The sequence below is a fragment of the Gigantopelta aegis genome, chromosome 11 (genome assembly GCF_016097555.1).
Source record: "Gigantopelta aegis isolate Gae_Host chromosome 11, Gae_host_genome, whole genome shotgun sequence".
In the NCBI taxonomy this organism is placed as follows: Eukaryota; Metazoa; Mollusca; class Gastropoda; order Neomphalida; family Peltospiridae; genus Gigantopelta; species Gigantopelta aegis.
The window spans coordinates 30,754,432-30,771,676 of NC_054709.1; the positions used below are offsets into that span (position 1 = coordinate 30,754,432).

A 17,245-nucleotide genomic window follows, 5' to 3' on the forward strand; every position below is an offset into this window, starting at 1 on the left:
CGTATTACCAGGAATTTCGTATCATCCCTGAACGTTTCGTCTCCTCCCTCAATCAGATATATAACTGACAGATTATTATACACATAGAATACGTATTACCAGGGATTACGTATCATCCCTGAAGGTTTCCAGTCTCCTCCCTCAATCAGATTTATAACCGACAGATTATTAAACACATAGAATACGTATTACCAGGGATTACGTATCATCCCTGGACGTTTCCAGTCTCCTCCCTCAATGAGATATATAACTGACAGATTATTATACACATAGAATACGTATTATTAGGGATTACGTATCATCCCTAAACGTTTCCAGTCCCCTCCCTAAATCAGATATATAACTGACAGATTATTATACACATATAATACGTATTACCGTTCCAGTCCCTCCCTCAATCAGATATATAACTGACAGATTATTATATATGTAGAATATGTATTACCAGGGATTTCGTATCATCCCTGAACGTTTCCAGTTTCCTCACTCAATATATAACTGACAGATTATTATACACATAGAATACGTATTACCAGGGATTACGTATCATCCCTGAACGTTTCCAGTTTCCTCTCTCAATATATAACTGACAGATTATTATACACATAGAATACGTATTACCAGGGATTACGTATCATCCCTGAACGTTTCCCGTCTCCTCCCTCAATATATAACTGACTGATTATTATATACATAGAATACGTATTACCAGGGATTTCGTGTCATCCCTGAACGTTTCCAGTCCCCTCCCTCAATCAGATATATAACTGACAGATTATTATATACATAGAATACGTATTTCCAGGGATTACGTATCATCCCTGAACGTTTCCAGTTTCCTCCCTCGATATATAACTGACAGATTATTCTACACATATAATACGTATTACCAGGGATTTCGTATCATCCCTGAACGTTTCCAGTCTTCTCCCTCAATCAGATATATAACTGACAGATTATTATACACATATAATACGTATTACCAGGGATTACGTATCATCCCTGAACATTTCCAGTCTCCTCCCTATATATAACTGACTGATTATTATATACATAGAATACGTATTTCCAGGGATTACGTATCATCCCTGAACGTTTCCAGTTTCCTCCCTCAATATATAACTGACAGATTATTATACACATATAATGCGTATTACCACATATAATACGTATTACCGTTCCAGTCTCCTCCCTCAATATATAACTGACAGATTATTATACACATATAATGCGTATTACCAGGGATGTCGTATCATCCCTGAACGTTTCCAGTCCCCTCCCTCAATCAGATATAAAACTGACAGTTTATTATACACATAGAATACGTATTACCAGGGATTACGTATCATCCCTGAACGTTTCCAGTCCCCTCCGTAAATCAGATATATAACTGACAGATTATTATACACATATAATACGTATTACCGTTCCAGTCCCCTCCCTCAATCAGATATATAACTGACAGATTATTATATATGTAGAATATGTATTACCAGGGATTACGTATCATCCCTGAACGTTTCCAGTTTCCTCTCTCAATATATAACCGACAGATTATTATACACATAGAATACGTATTACCAGGGATTTCGTGTCATCCCTGAATGTTTCCAGTCCCCTCCCTCAATCAGATATAACTGACAGATTATTATATACATAGAATACGTATTTCCAGGGATTACGTGTCATCCCTGAACGTTTCCAGTCTCCTCCCTCAATCAGATATATAACTGACAGATTATTATACACATATAATACGTATTACCGTTCCAGTCCCCTCCCTCAATCAGATATATAACTAACAGATTATTATACACATAGAATACGTATTACCAGGGATTTCGTATCATCCCTGAACGTTTCCAGTGTCCTCCCTCAATATATAACTGACAGATTATTATATACATAGAATACGTATTACCAGGGATTACGTATCATCCCTGAACGTTTCCCCGTCTACTCCCTCAATATATAACTGACAGATTATTATATACTTAGAATACGTATTACCAGGGATTACCTATCGTCCCTGAACGTTTCCAGTATCCTCCCTCAATATATAACTGACATGTTATTATATACATAGAATACATATTTCCAGGGATTACGTATCATCCCTGAACGTTTCCCGTCTCCTCCGTCAATCAGATATATAACTGACAGATTATTACATGCATAGAATACGTATTACCAGGGATTACGTATCAGTCTCATCCCCTGAACTGACAGATTTTACACATAGAATCAGTCTCCTCCCTCAATCAGATATATAACTGACAGATTATTATACACATAGAATACGTATTTCCACGGATTACGTGTCATTCCTGAACGTTTCCAGTCTCCTCCCTCAATCAGATATATAACTGACAGATTATTATACACATAGAATACGTATTTTCACGGATTACGTGTCATCCCTGAACGTTTCCCCGTCTCCTCCCTCAATATATAACTGACAGATTATTATATACTTAGAATACGTATTACCAGGGATTATCTATCATCCCTGAACGTTTCCAGTATCCTCCCTCAATATATAACTGACATGTTATTATATACATAGAATACATATTTCCAGGGATTACGTATCATCCCTGAACGTTTCCCGTCTCCTCCCTCAATCAGATATATAACTGACAGATTATTACATGCATAGAATACGTATTACCAGGGATTACGTATCACCCCTGAACGTTTTCAGTCTCCTCCCTCAATCAGATATATAACTGACAGATTATTATACACATAGAATACGTATTTCCACGGATTACGTGTCATTCCTGAACGTTTCCAGTCTCCTCCCTCAATCAGATATATAACTGACAGATTATTATACACATAGAATACGTATTTTCACGGATTACGTGTCATCCCTGAACGTTTCCCCGTCTCCTCCCTCAATATATAACTGACAGATTATTATATACTTAGAATACGTATTACCAGGGATTATCTATCATCCCTGAACGTTTCCAGTATCCTCCCTCAATATATAACTGACAGATTATTATATACATAGAATACATATTTCCAGGGATTACGTATCATCTCTGAACGTTTCCCGTCTCTTCCCTCAATCAGATATATAACTGACAGATTATTACATGCATAGAATACGTATTACCAGGGATTACGTATCACCCCTGAACGTTTTCAGTCTCCTCCCTCTATCAGATATATAACTGACAGATTATTATACACATAGAATACGTATTTCCACGGATTACGTTTCATCCCTGAACGTTTCCAGTCTCCTCCCTCAATCAGATATATAACTGACAGATTATTATACACATATAATACGTATTACCGTTCCAGTCTCCTCCCTCAATCAGATATATAACTGACAGATTATTATACACATATAATACGTATTACCAGGGATTTCGTATCATCCCTGAACGTTTCCAGTCTCCTCTCTCAATCAGATATATAACTGACAGATTATTACACACATAGAATACGTATTACCAGGGATTACGTATCGTCCCTGAACGTGTCAGGTAATAAGTGTTTTGTGAGATTCACTCCTTTATGGGTAATCTTTGAAGCTGAGTGTTTAGACTTGCTGTCCAGCTACTCGGACGTTAGGCGTAGGCAGTTTCGGCAGTAGATAGCTTTCCGTTAGGCTGCTGGCTCTGCATCACCTCCACCCCCCACACACACTGCCCCTTGGTTCGCCACACCGATGTTCTGAATACGATTGGCATTCATCAAAGTTATATTGACGCCACTCCTTCCTCTGACGCGGGGTGCCAACCTTTCATTGCTAAACTCTCCAAGGCAATAATTACATCATAGCAAAGTTTGTAATATTCCTAAAATGTTGCTGTGGTTTGTGTGGGTTTTTTTTTTTTTAGGAAATGGCCGCTCTAAATTATGCGCCATAACGCAATTTAATTGTAATTAAAAGCCATACAATTATTAATTTTTGGACTAGACGCTTCTGACCCCTCCCCCCTCCCTCCGAGTAATATGAAAATTATCACTTGAATTAAATAGCCTTCTGTCCCAAAGCAGGCCACTAGTCATGTCAGAGACCGGAGTTGGGATGGACGTGCCTGAACCTTAAATGGGATATGGGCACGTTAATGGGGCTCTGGACCCGGACCTGGTACTCAAGAGTGTCCAAGCTCGTCTTTCATTCCATGTCTTGCCTGTGGGAAGCCGAAACAGGGTACACACTGTCTGATCTCCTCTTTGGTGCCAATTCCATCTCAGAAACTCGAAGTAGCTTCTCCGGTTTCTTATATCTCAGTTCAGTGGTTGATGTCTCCTGGAAAACATATTTTGATGACATCTTCTGTTTTTCCGTAAAACATTTTTGTTGACATCTTTCCGCTTGGCCATTTTGCAGTTTCGTGTAAGGTTTTTGCATGAATTCGTCTAGTTTCTTACGTTGCAGTCGACCAGTGACATCATGCGTGTCTGCGTTTGATTCCCTTCCTTGCAGTTTGGTGTAGGATTTTTGCATGAATTCATCTGCTTTCTTACGTTGCAGTCGACCAGTGACATCACGCGTGTCTGCGTTTGATTCCCTTCCTTGCAGTTTGGTATAGGATTTTGGCACGTGTCTGTCACGCGTCTTATCGTATCTATCACTCTGTACCTCAAAATGAGGATGCTCAAGGAATGTGAACTGTACCGCTTTCTTGTTATGTTCCTGCAAGTACTGCCGACCTTCAGATTCCTGTGGGAACACATATGATCTCGAATCATGCATGTTAGTATTCCTATTATTGCGGTATGCATACTGGGCCGTTCTCGTGTGAGGTTCTTGCAAGTGCTTCCTATCCAGGCAGTCTTTCACAGATTCCCGCCCGTACACATCTGTCCTCGAATCACACTCGTCAGCATCATCGTTATTCAGGAACATGTATTTTATCCCTCTCCTACCTTTCGGTGCAGATGTATACTCTTGGAGAGATGTCTTTGGATGTTTTCCGCTCTTATTCTGCTGCCTGATACTTGGTGTTAACCTGGACTGCTTGGTCTTCCTGTCTCTCAATCTGTCATCCTGTCCATCCAGACAGGGTACCGAGTTCGTTCTTACCAGTTCGCTGTCTGGTTCTAAAACGAAATACTGCCGTTCAGCATCAGAGTCGTAAAGAGGTTCCTCTTCCTTGTTGCTCTGCAGTGCAGGTTTAGGTCTGAAACACTGCTTTTCTGAATTCTTGTCTTGAAGTGCAGAAGCAGCAAATTCGTCACGATTTATATATGTTTTGACATTTTTAAATTCTGAATCAGACACTATCAGTTTGATATCATGCTCCTGTAGATACTTAGATAATTCCTCATTGCGGAGATCGAGTAGGGACGTCTTTTCCGGTTCAGTGGGAAGTTCTTGAAGATAAACATATCTTTTCATGTTTTCTTTTTCATACTGTGATACTGGCGGTATGGCATCAGGCTCCTGCAGACGTTTGGATAATTCTTCATCGTGAAGATCCAGTAGACAGCTGTCTGGTTTCTTATTTAGCAGTTGTACATCAATCTCTTGCAGCAGCCTTTCCACCTCCTCATCCACCACTTCACTGACAACATCATCATGCACGCTGGCAACATCACATTCCTGGAAATGCTTGTCTTTCTTTGTTTGTCTTCTGTAGCCAGGCGTCTTTCCTCTCAGCTTCTTCTCCTGGCGAGGAGGATGTAGAACATTTAGCGTGATACCCTGCATATCATTGTTCAATCCTTGCATATCATAAGGTGATTGAGTACCATGTTCAGTTACGTTAGGGAATCCATCTCCAAATCCATGTGAATACCTCTCCCGCTGCCCGATGTTCTCATACTGTGATTTAGAGTCAGTTCTTTCAAAGGTTCCATCACTAGGTCTATGAGAATACCTCTCCTTCTGCCCGATGTTCTCATACAGTGAATTAGAACCAGTTATTTCGAGGATTCCATCACCTGGTCCATGTGAATACTTCTCAATCTTGTTGGACTGCTGTGTTCCGCGGTGTTCACGCACCATCCAGGCACTGAAGTTTCTTTCTAAAGCATTAATTCGTTTGGCAGGACTGCCTGGTACATCAACACTATTTTCTGGAACATTCTTACTGCGCCTGTTCTACAATAAAGACAATAATATATATATATATATATATATATATATATATATATAGAGAGAGAGAGAGAGAGAGAGAGAGAGAGAGAGAGAGAGAGAGAGAGAGAGAGAGAGAGAGAGAGAGAGAGAGAGACGCACACACACACACATACATTGAAGTCTTTTGTCGGAGATATCGCTGGCACTATAATTTGCGATATCTCCTGCGATATGCTGCTAGGAGATATCGCTTCTTATAATCTTGATTGGTCAAATTTTAATCACGACATTATTTTTTTATGTCGCTGGGTATGTTTCAGCGCTTATCATTAGTGTCGTCAAGCCACTGTTAACGAGTATCGCTGCCAAATATAGTGACATTCAACCAACATTACTGACTCAAATGAAGCAAATGAAAACAAAAAGATAATTATAATGGATGACAAAAAGAATATCCCCCTCGTGTCTTGTGATATCATAATTTATCAGCACTCATTGATAAAAGTATAAAATCCACGAATTTCATACTTTTATCAACTCGTGTTATCTCTGTAATAATATATATATATATATATATATATATATATATATATATATATATATATATATATATATATATATATATATATATATATATATATATATATATATATATATATATATGATGAGACTTGTCTGACTTATCTGCCATTAAACTTAAATATGACTACAACATATTAAATACGATTTGAGCAGGGCCGGATTTAGGCCTTGTGGAGCCCGGGCCCCTCAATATAGAAATTAAATTACATGACAAATAAAAAAGGAACTAATTTATAATTATTACATTTTTTTATGAAGGAAGTCCTTAGTCTGGAGGCCCCGGGGCAATTGCTCCCTTTGCCCCCTTATAAGTCCGGAAATGGATTTGAGAATATCAGGGTTTGTACAGCCAACTCGTTGGTGGTCATAATGATGTCTTTGGGAGTTAGAAATGTTATTTCATTTGCTAATATATATACATTATTTTATATTAATCTAATAATTGTTAGTTACCTTGCACACAAAAAGAATGACAAAGAGAACCATCACAGCTGCATGGAAACAGATGAGGAAAAAGATTTCTTTTTCCAACGACGTGTAAAGTCTAGTCTGCAAAGAAGACAGTGATATTCAATTACATAGGCATACATGACTGTTTGAATACCAAGTACACTTGCAATTTCCAAAAGAACTGTTCAACACAAAACAGAGACCACATCAAATTTAAAAATAAAGTTAATGTAATTAGGGGATAATATCACTGTATATCGTTGTTAACTATAAGGATTTAGCACAAAATGTGGATTGGGCACGAGACGAAGTCGAGTCGCTAAATCCAAAACGTTTATGATAAATCCGTATAGTTAACAACGAAACACAGCCATATTATCCTTAGTCTAATACTACACTCATTAGGAGTATCTTTAAACAATTTTATTGAGGTTTTATTAAAGAAATCCCACAAATTTTAAAATCCTAATTATTATCCTTACGATAGTCAATGAAAACTCTTGTAGTAAGTAAAATTATGACGTAATATATTTTTCTTTCCTTTGACATGACGTCACTGACTTAGGAGCGAAGCAAAGTCAAATTTATTACTATTGTAGTCTGTATTTTGAACATGGTTTATTGTAATACAGGATACACTAAAACAATTTTTTCGTGTACTGCTAATTTGTTTTGTAAAACGTATGCAATATGATTGGAATTTACATTTGTGAAGTGGAGTTTCAACCTCATATTGAATTATTTCGAGGAATTCGCCTGGATTAATTTTGGCCAAGAACCACGTTGATGCGGTGGGTTTACAAATTTATAACTTTTACTAACAGATTTTCACTTAATGTTTTTTATAAATACATAAAAAAATATTCATTTACAAAATGTTGCAATATTTTAATTTTCTAACAGAACTGTTCAACACAGAACAATGTCATGTTGAACATGGTATATCAAAGGCTGTGGTATGTGCTATCTTGTATGTGGCTTCGTGCATATAAAAAATTTCTTTCTACTAATGGAAAAAATTGTAGCGGGTTTCGTCTCTCAGACTATGTCAAAATTACAAAATGTTTGACACCCTATAACCGATGATTAGTAAATCAATGTGCTCTATTGGTTCCATTAAACAAACAAAAAAGAACTTTGGACCGAACTCGTTGGGGAAATTAGAGGTTGTGCTCATGACTTGCGTGCTTGAACAGTTCTCTAATGGAAAATGCTAACATCTGCTCACATCCACTCAACATCAAGAAAGAAATGGTTTAATTGGTTATCTTAAACAGTAATATAATTATCATGCAATCAGGATTAAGAACACACACATATATATTAGATCGAAACTATATATGATGTCTTCTATTAGGGCCTTACTGATATGACGTTAGGAAGGCCCTGGTATGATTTGCCTTATGTTAGGGCCTTACTGATAAAGGCCCTGGTGTGTGTATTTAACAGCGTTATGTAAGTTTTACTTTTTATTTTTATTTTTTTTAAATCTCTCTCACAGCGACAATGTTTAATGTACGTAGGTAGTTATAGCCAGGCGTATACATGTACATACAATATATAAGGATTATAAATCGAGTTGAAATGCGTATAGATCTGCGCTTTCCAGAATAGCAAGCAGTACGTTACAATTATATTACACCCATCCCATGGCTTGTTTGTGAATGGGAGGGGGTGTCTCCAAATGTTACGTAACATTTTATGGATGTACAGTCTAGCGTTACGGAGGAGGGAAGGGAGGGTGTCTAATTCTGACAAAAATAGCGTTACGTAATATTTGTACAGACCCTTGGAGTCTAGACTCAATCACAAATGATGTCATATGCATTCAATTTGTATGGCGTTACCATGACAATAAAGTCTCGGATTGTAAAACATTTATAAGCGCCAGGCCTGGGTTTTTTAAAGATATGTACGAAAGAGAATACTACACTAGTGTCTGTTAAATACCATTTACCTCTCAACTCCTTGATTAAGTAGTTAGGCTGAAAATTGCTCTACGCATTTTGCCCAAGGCAACCTTTCAAAATTGTCGAAGGTAACTCATTCTTAATTTCGGTCTGCAAGCATCTGTTAAATTGGCGGTGATTGAAGCATGTTAAATAGGCAGTGATTGAAGCATCTGTTAAATTGGTGGTGATTGAAGCATGTTAAATTGGCGGTGATTGAAGCATGTTAAATAGGCAGTGATTGAAGCATCTGTTAAATTGGCGGTGATTGAAGCATGTTAAATAGGCAGTGATTGAAGCATCTGTTAAATTGGCGGTGATTGAAGCATGTTAAATAGGCAGTGATTGAAGCATCTGTTAAATTGGCGGTGATTGAAGCATGTTAAATAGGCAGTGATTGAAGCATCTGTTAAATTGGCGGTGATTGAAGAATGTTAAATTGGCGGTGATTGAAGCATGTTAAATAGGCGGTGATTAAAGCATGTTAAATAGGCAGTGATTGAAGCAGATAAATAGGCGGTGATTGAAGCAGTTAAATAGGCGGTGATTGAAGCATATGTTACACTGGCAGTGATTGAAGCATATATTAAATAGGCGGTTATGTTTTTTTTTATCAACTAATAATAACATCACGTGAAAGTGCTTTGTCTTGCTGTTTTATCGATTAAAAATAACATCAGTTAAAAAGGCTTTGTTATGTATTTTATCAATTAATAATAACATCACGTAAAAGTGCTTTGTTATGTTGTTTTATCAATTAATAATAACATCACGTGAAAATGCTTAGTTTTGTTGTTTTATTAGTTAATAATAAGGTAAAGTAAAAGTGCTTAGTTTCGTTGTTTTATCAACTAATAATAACATTATGAGAAAGTGCTTTGTTTTGATGTTTTTTCACTTACCCGTTGAGCTGGATAATTGTTCGAAGATACAACTGTTTAAAAATAAAAACAACAAAGATATATCAGAATAGTGTGGGAAAACATTAAGTTATAAACATTGCACAGAGAGAGAGAGAGAGAGAGAGAGAGAGAGAGAGAGAGAGAGAGAGAGAGAGAGAGAGAGAGAGAGAGAGAGAGAGAGAGAGAGAGAGAGAGAGAGAAAGAGAGACTGACTGGAGAGAGAGAGAGAGAGAGAGAGAGAGAGAGAGAGAGAGAGAGAGAGAGAGAGAGAAAATTAAAGTTTCACTAGGTCACATTGATTTATTAATCATCCGCTATTGGATGTCAGACATGTGGTAATTTTGACATATGGTCTTAGAGAGGAAAGCCACAACACTTATCCATTAGTAGCTAGAGATCATGTATATAGACTATCCCACACAAAGGATAGCACACTGTGGAAAGCAAGTTTATAACAAGTAACGTTAAAATGCAAATCAAAACATTATTACGTCTTAAACCCATACAAACTCGCAAAAGCTTCTTCTTGTTTTTTAACACCCGTGACACCATCTGACACATTTTGGAGGAAAGGACGATTAAAATGCGAGGAAAGGCCTGGTGGGACCAAAAGAGATGCTGAATTCGAATATTGGTCTAAGTAAGGCACAGCATGTATATCTCTGACAGTGTCAAATTTGTTGTCAAAGGGTGTAGGGGTGTGAATGGGGGGGGGGGGGGGCGTGTCTTTCGAGGTTAGCACCTCCTTAAATGTAGCTGTGAAAATCACTCACCAGTATCTAACTTGGACACCAAGGCCGACCCAAACCTAGACGCAGCATCAACAATGACCCCTGTAAAAACACCACAATATATCATGGAAAAAAATGGAATGATACCTCAGCAGATTTTAAACTATGACTACAACTTTGGTGCCTGACATAATTATTTCTACACTTAGACAAATGCTACACGTCTTCGGTGCCTGACATAATTATTTCTATACTTAGACGAATGCTACACGTTTTCGGTGCCTGACATAATTATTTCTACACTTAGAGAAATGCTACACGTCTTCGGTGCCTGACATAATTATTTCTATACTTAGACGAATGCTACACATCTTCGGTGCCTGACATAATTATTTCTATACTTAGACGAATGCTACATGTATTTGGCGCCTGGCATAATTATTTCTACACTTACACAAAACAAGCAGCAATATTTTATATATATTGTTCTATCAACAGGTCATTATATATAGCATGGCCTTTGATGGCCTAGTAGTGAGAAGTTCCATCAACAGGACACTATATATACCATGGCAGTCGATGGACTAGTAGTGAGAAGTTCCATCAACAGGACATCGTATATAGCATGGCCTTTGATGGCCTAGTAGTGAGAAGTTCCATCAACAGGACACTATATATACCATGGCAGTTGATGGACTAGTAGTGAGAAGTTCCATCAACAGGACACTATATACACCATGGCAGTTGATGGACTAGTAGTGAGAAGTTCCATCAACAGGACATTATATATACCATGGCAGTTGATGGACTAGTAGTGAGAAGTTCCATCAACAGGGCACTATATATACCATGGCAGTTGATGGACTAGTAGTGAGAAGTTCCATCAACAGGACACTATATACACCATGGCCTTTGATGGCCTAGTAGTGACAAGTTGCATCAAAGGGACATCATATATACCATGGCAGTTGATGGTCTAGTAGTGAGAAGTACCATCAACAGGACATTATATATACCATGGCAGTTGATGGACTAGTAGTGGGCCGGATTTCTGCCTGAAAATAATTCGAGGGTTCGAAATAAAAATAAAACCGACCTTAAGTTTCCCTACCATGAGTTTATAGGTTTGAATGTTTCGAAATTGGACACTGCATTCCACGTGCTTTGACAAACTTTAAACATTGTTAATGCCTAATTACCTGACCTACTGCCAGGCTTATGTCTACTGGGGTAGTAAACTACCAATATCTTTTGACACTAGAATTGGTGCTGTAGTGGTTAATGAGCCATTGGGTTAGAGGTAGAGGTAAAAAAATTGTAGGCCTACAGTAGTTCAGTTTTATCAAATTGGACATGATGTTAGTACGGCTCCCAGGCGTTTGTGATCCTACTGCATGGTGACCAGGTACAATAACCAAATTGAGACTGATCCACCAAATACTTGTACTGCGTTAAGTTCCCGTTTAAAATACGTTTTTCTAGATCTTACCACACTTTTCAATAGTCTTAGGACTGCAGATGGTATTGTGAATTAACAAAAATCTTGAATTAGTTGTAATTCTTTTGGCAAAGTCCAGAAATCCGCAGGTGCACTTTAACTGGTGTTTACTGACATCACTGAAATTCAATCAAAATTGCAATTAGTTTACCATGTTGTTCGTAATATCCACTTGTCTAATTATTTTATTTCAATTGTAACATATTAGTATTTGGTGATCTGAACCTTAGTAACCAAGAAAATACCTGCATATATTTAAATCTGTCCAGGATTTCATTATAAATAGTAAGCGTTGTGAGACGACTTAACCATTCGCGTATGCCCATTCTTTCTCTCTCTCTCTCTCTCTCTCTCTCTCTCTCTCTCTCTCTCTCTCTCTCTCTCTCTCTCTCTCTCTCTCTCTCTCTCTCTCTCTCTCTCTCTCTCTCTCTCTCTCTCTCTCCTTTTGTTCACTTCCCTTGTCCTCGTTTACAAATATCAATTTATTAAATTTGTCATCTTCGCTGTATGTCTTTGTATTTGGAACATGTAGGCAGATGCCTTAACATAGGCTCATGCCTGTTGGCCGATTCCAAAACCGCGTATTTAGGCGTATTTAGTGGTTAATAAATATTGTTTAAACCAATTATATAATACGTCTTTTGATGGGTATATCATTTGTTTTAGGCATGGGTGCTGAACATTTTAACAAATGGCATCTAAACAATTCCAATACAGATTTTTAAGTAACTTGATGTTTCTCCGTTTAAGGAGATCACTACACTCTTTCATCAGAAACATTTCAAACGAAATAACTACAAGTAGGACAGGCTGATGTTGGGAGACTTGACTGATCTCAGTGCTCAATGCACGTATCTTGTCTGTTGCGACGTTTATTATTTTTAGTATTTTTAAAACACCACAAACATTTAACGCAAAGACAAAGACATTTTTAGTTTTTGGACATTACAAACATGGATGATGATGAGATGAATGGTGAAGCCGCAGTATTTTTTTCCATGCTGTTATGGGACTACTTGATAGGGCCGTGCTCCACGTCTGCTGTCAGTTGACCTATCTATATCTATATACCCTGAACCCGGGTTACACTGAATCTGCAATGTATGCCGGGTATTCATTCCCCATATGTGTTCATACACTCGGGAGACACGCCCATAATCACACCCGTGAAGTAGGTGAAATGTGGTTTATGTGGCCTTATTACCTTTTAGATAAATTTCATGCGTTTTGCTTGGTCAATAGCTAACGCATACCACAAGTACACCGTGTCATTTGCGGGAAAATGCAGAATTTGCTGGGGTGTACGAAATGTCATGTGGTTTGCTCGACTGACTGTACAAAAATACAAACTGCGGATGAGACCGACGGAATTTTCTCCAACACGCCTCACTGATTAAATTTATTAAAATTCTTGAATTCAATATGAATGGGAATACCTCAACTCGATAAATTTTATTTTTACTGTTTATTTGAAGACTTGAACACGTTTGGCCACAAATGTGTTAGATTGTAGTTTTTCGCGTATTAAAATCTAATGCTAGAATATAGCATTGCGTAATCAGTTAATACCTGCGCCTCGGGAAATATAGATTTTGGAGGGACGTACAATACCGTACGTCCTGTCAAAAAGCCGCATAACTAATATTACGCCTCCCCATTGAACCTGGCGGTGCACTCACTCTGGGTTGGAGCCGGTGTAGAACGAACGCAGGTACGTGCGAACTGAGGTCCTACGGACTAGAGCTGGGCGGTACTGAAATTTCACGTTCGGTAGGCTATCGGTATTTTAGGGGTGATTTACCTCGGTATCTGTACGGTATTCGGTATTGATACAATACCTTTATCGAGCGGTATTTTCGGTATACTCGGCTTTTATTAGCATGCCCGAGTTAAGTCTCACCCGCTAATTTCATCGAAATAAAATTAAATTCCATACACACGACCCTCATCTCTTTCTTCTTTTCCGCGATTTTGTGTTCGTCAGATATATTGTTAGTGTTTTACTAAACAGCGTAAAACATCTTTCAAACCGGCCTCGATGGCGTCGTGGTTAGGCCATCGGTCTACAGGCTGGTAAGTACTGGGTTCGGATCCCAGTCGAGGCATGGGATTTTTAATCCAGATACCGACTCCAAACCCTGAGTGAGTGCTCCACAAGGTTCAGTGGGTAGGTGTAAACCACTTGCACCGACCAGTGATCCATGACTGGTTCAACAAAGGCCATGGATTGTGCTCTCCTGCCTGTGGGAAGCGCAAATAAAAGATCCCTTGCTACTAATCGGAAAGAGTAGCCCATGTAGTGGCGACAGCGGGTTTCCTCTCAAAATCTGTGTGGTCCTTAACCATATGTCTGACGCCATATAACCGTAAATAAAATGTGTTGAGTGCGTCGTTAAATAAAACATTTCTTTCTTTCTTTTCTTTCCATACCTGGTTTATTTTTAAGTTGTTTTTGTTTTCCCTAGGACTTTTGTTTTCAAAACAGTTTAATTTGAGGGATCAACTATGTTCTTAAAAAACCAAATAGTACAAATAACATTATTGTCCATTAACAAAATTCCATTGTGGGTTTGGGTGGCACTGGGATCGGGGTGGAGAATGGGAGAGGGGGGGGGGGGGGGGGGCCGGGGGATTATTCTCACATATCTGTATTTACTAAAACCTGTGCCTGTCAAACGTGACGAACTAGTCAAATAAAATTACACTAAGATACGTGATATTTTATTGAATATGAAGCTAAAATGAGTCCTGTGATTGCCGTCCATGTAACGACTAAATATGGAAGTACACCACAGTATGCTTAAATCATAGTCTCTTTTTTTTTTGTAGAATTTTATTTAATTTTACAGAACATCATCTGTTTTTGCAAAAACTGTTGTTTTTTCCCCTACATTGACACAAACAGAATTTATATATGAGAAAACATGTTTTGAAAACTAAAAGGAGACTATGGCTATAGCCTATATAGACAACGTAATTTGGTTACGTCACTGTGTATGTTTCAGTGATAAACCTATCCTTAGTGATGTCACGCCACTGTTGTTCTGCTAGTTAACGATAATACAGCACTGCCAGCAAGACACGAGAGAATAAAAGTGATGTTTTGGCAGCCTTTCCTCGTGGAGCTACAGTCTCTTACACACATATCGTGGGTTCAAATCTCTAGGTCACATAGAGTTTGTTTTTAAGTTATACTATCAACTTAATTATTTTTTACGTAATAGTCTCGTGCATCAGACGCGTGCAGACCGGCCTCGGTGGCGTCATGGCAGGCCATCGGTCTACAGGCTGGTAGGTACTGGGTTCGGATCCCAGTCGAGGCATGGGATTTTTTATCCAGATACCGACTCCAAACCCTGAGTGAGTGCTCCGCAAGGCTCAATGGGTAGGTGTAAACCACTTGCACCGACCAGTGATCCATAACTGGTTCAACAAAGGCCATGGTTTGTGCTATCCTGTCTGTGGGAAGCGCAAATAAAATATCCCTTGCTGCTAATCGGAAGAGTAGCCCATGTAATGGCGACAGCGGGTTTCCTCTCAAAAAATCTGTGTGGTCCTTAACCATATGTCTGACGCCATATAACCGTAAATTAAATGTGTTGAGTGCGTCGTTAAATAAAACATTTCTTTCTTTTTTTCTTTCAGACGCGTGCAGAGGCGGATTTGGGGGGGGGGGGCAGGGGCCCGCCCCCACCCCTAAATTTTGCAACAGTTATAATTGTATTATATATTGATTTTCATTCTTTTTATTATCCTCTCCAACCCCTCCCCCCAAAGTTCCATTGGCATTCCGCCTCATGTCATCCCCCGTCCCCCAAATGGATTTTCTGGATCCGCCACTGGCGTGAGTGAATTTTTGTAATCGTTTTACATTTTTGTTTGCATGTTCAAGTAAGAAGCGTACTAGTATATTGCTTTTCCAAAGTATATAATGCAACTACAGATATAAAATAGGCTACATGTCCATGTGTTAAACACAGAGAAACATTAAAAAAACAAAAACAAGCCACATAGGCCAAAATTGTGAAACAAATATATAAAAAATGTAACTCCAAAAAACAAAAACCCACATTTGGCGAACAGCAAAAGCCAATTTTTAAATACACTAACATAATGTTTACCGTGCAGAGGCGGAACGGGGGGGGGGGGGGGGGGGGGGGGGGGGGGGAGCAAAATTTTGCTACAGTTAAAATTTTATTATGTGTACTGGCATGGAAAATCTCCCATTATTTCAGGTGGGATACGAACCCATTACCTACCAGCCCCAAGACCGATGACATAACCACTAAACATCCGAGGCTGGTTGTCTGTTGAGAGTTAATGTAAAGCACTGAATTATCTCGGTTCTCTCGGTGTATTTCTATTTTCTGTTTACAGTTAACGCAGGGCCCTGAATGATCTCAGTTGTCAACGGTGTTTGACGCAGGTCTAAGGATCTGTCTGGATCCATTACATGGCTAAAAAAAACAAAGACCCCCAGAGATAGACTAGATGCTGTAACTCACATGATCAGTGGTCCACGCTGATGTTTAATGCATGTCGCAAGGGCCGACAACTCTGTGTCTTCCAACCGAAGACATTTGAGAACCTGGTTCACAATAGCACAGCCGTCGGGACACACGGCAAGAGGTTTCCCCCATGTCGCTGTCAATAGTGTATACAACACAAGTAGAGCAAAGAGCAATCTGTTGTAAGAAAAAAACAAAATAAAGGAATTTATACATTTATTATAGACGTGTGTGTGCGTGCATGCGCGCGTGTGTGTGTGTTCGTGTGTGCGTGCGTGTGTTCGTGTGTGTGCATGCGCGCGTGCGTGCGTGAAAACTGCAAAGTAACTTTCAAGTGAATTAGAATATTCTTATGTGTGTAGTTTTACCCAGGGTTTGCATGACGAATTTACATTTTGAGAAATTTGCATATGAGTAAAGGAACATATCGGGGGGGGGGGGGGGGGGGGGGGGGTGGCGGCGACATGCTCACCTGGAAAATTTCAAAATATACATGCCTGGAGACACGCTTTTAGAGCAATTCATGGACATCGATCAGTGGGGATGAGGAAGAAGCGCCCCCCACACACACAC

At 38.8% G+C, this 17,245-nt stretch overlaps 1 protein-coding gene across 1 annotated transcript; it reads right to left on the reverse strand.

Annotated features, from left to right (window-relative positions):
* Nucleotides 1–2,252: 2,252 nt before the first annotated feature.
* Nucleotides 2,253–16,857, reverse strand: LOC121384941 (titin homolog). Its single transcript, XM_041515427.1, has 6 exons — nt 16,670–16,857; nt 12,156–12,283; nt 10,709–10,768; nt 9,936–9,967; nt 7,088–7,183; nt 2,253–6,076 (listed from the first exon to the last, which is right to left on the reverse strand). The coding sequence occupies exons 5-6, from the start codon at nt 7,118–7,120 to the stop codon at nt 4,145–4,147; spliced, it is 1,965 nt and encodes a 654-aa protein (XP_041371361.1). The 5' UTR covers nt 7,121–7,183; nt 9,936–9,967; nt 10,709–10,768; nt 12,156–12,283; nt 16,670–16,857; the 3' UTR covers nt 2,253–4,144.
* Between the last annotated feature and the right edge of the window lie 388 nt (nt 16,858–17,245).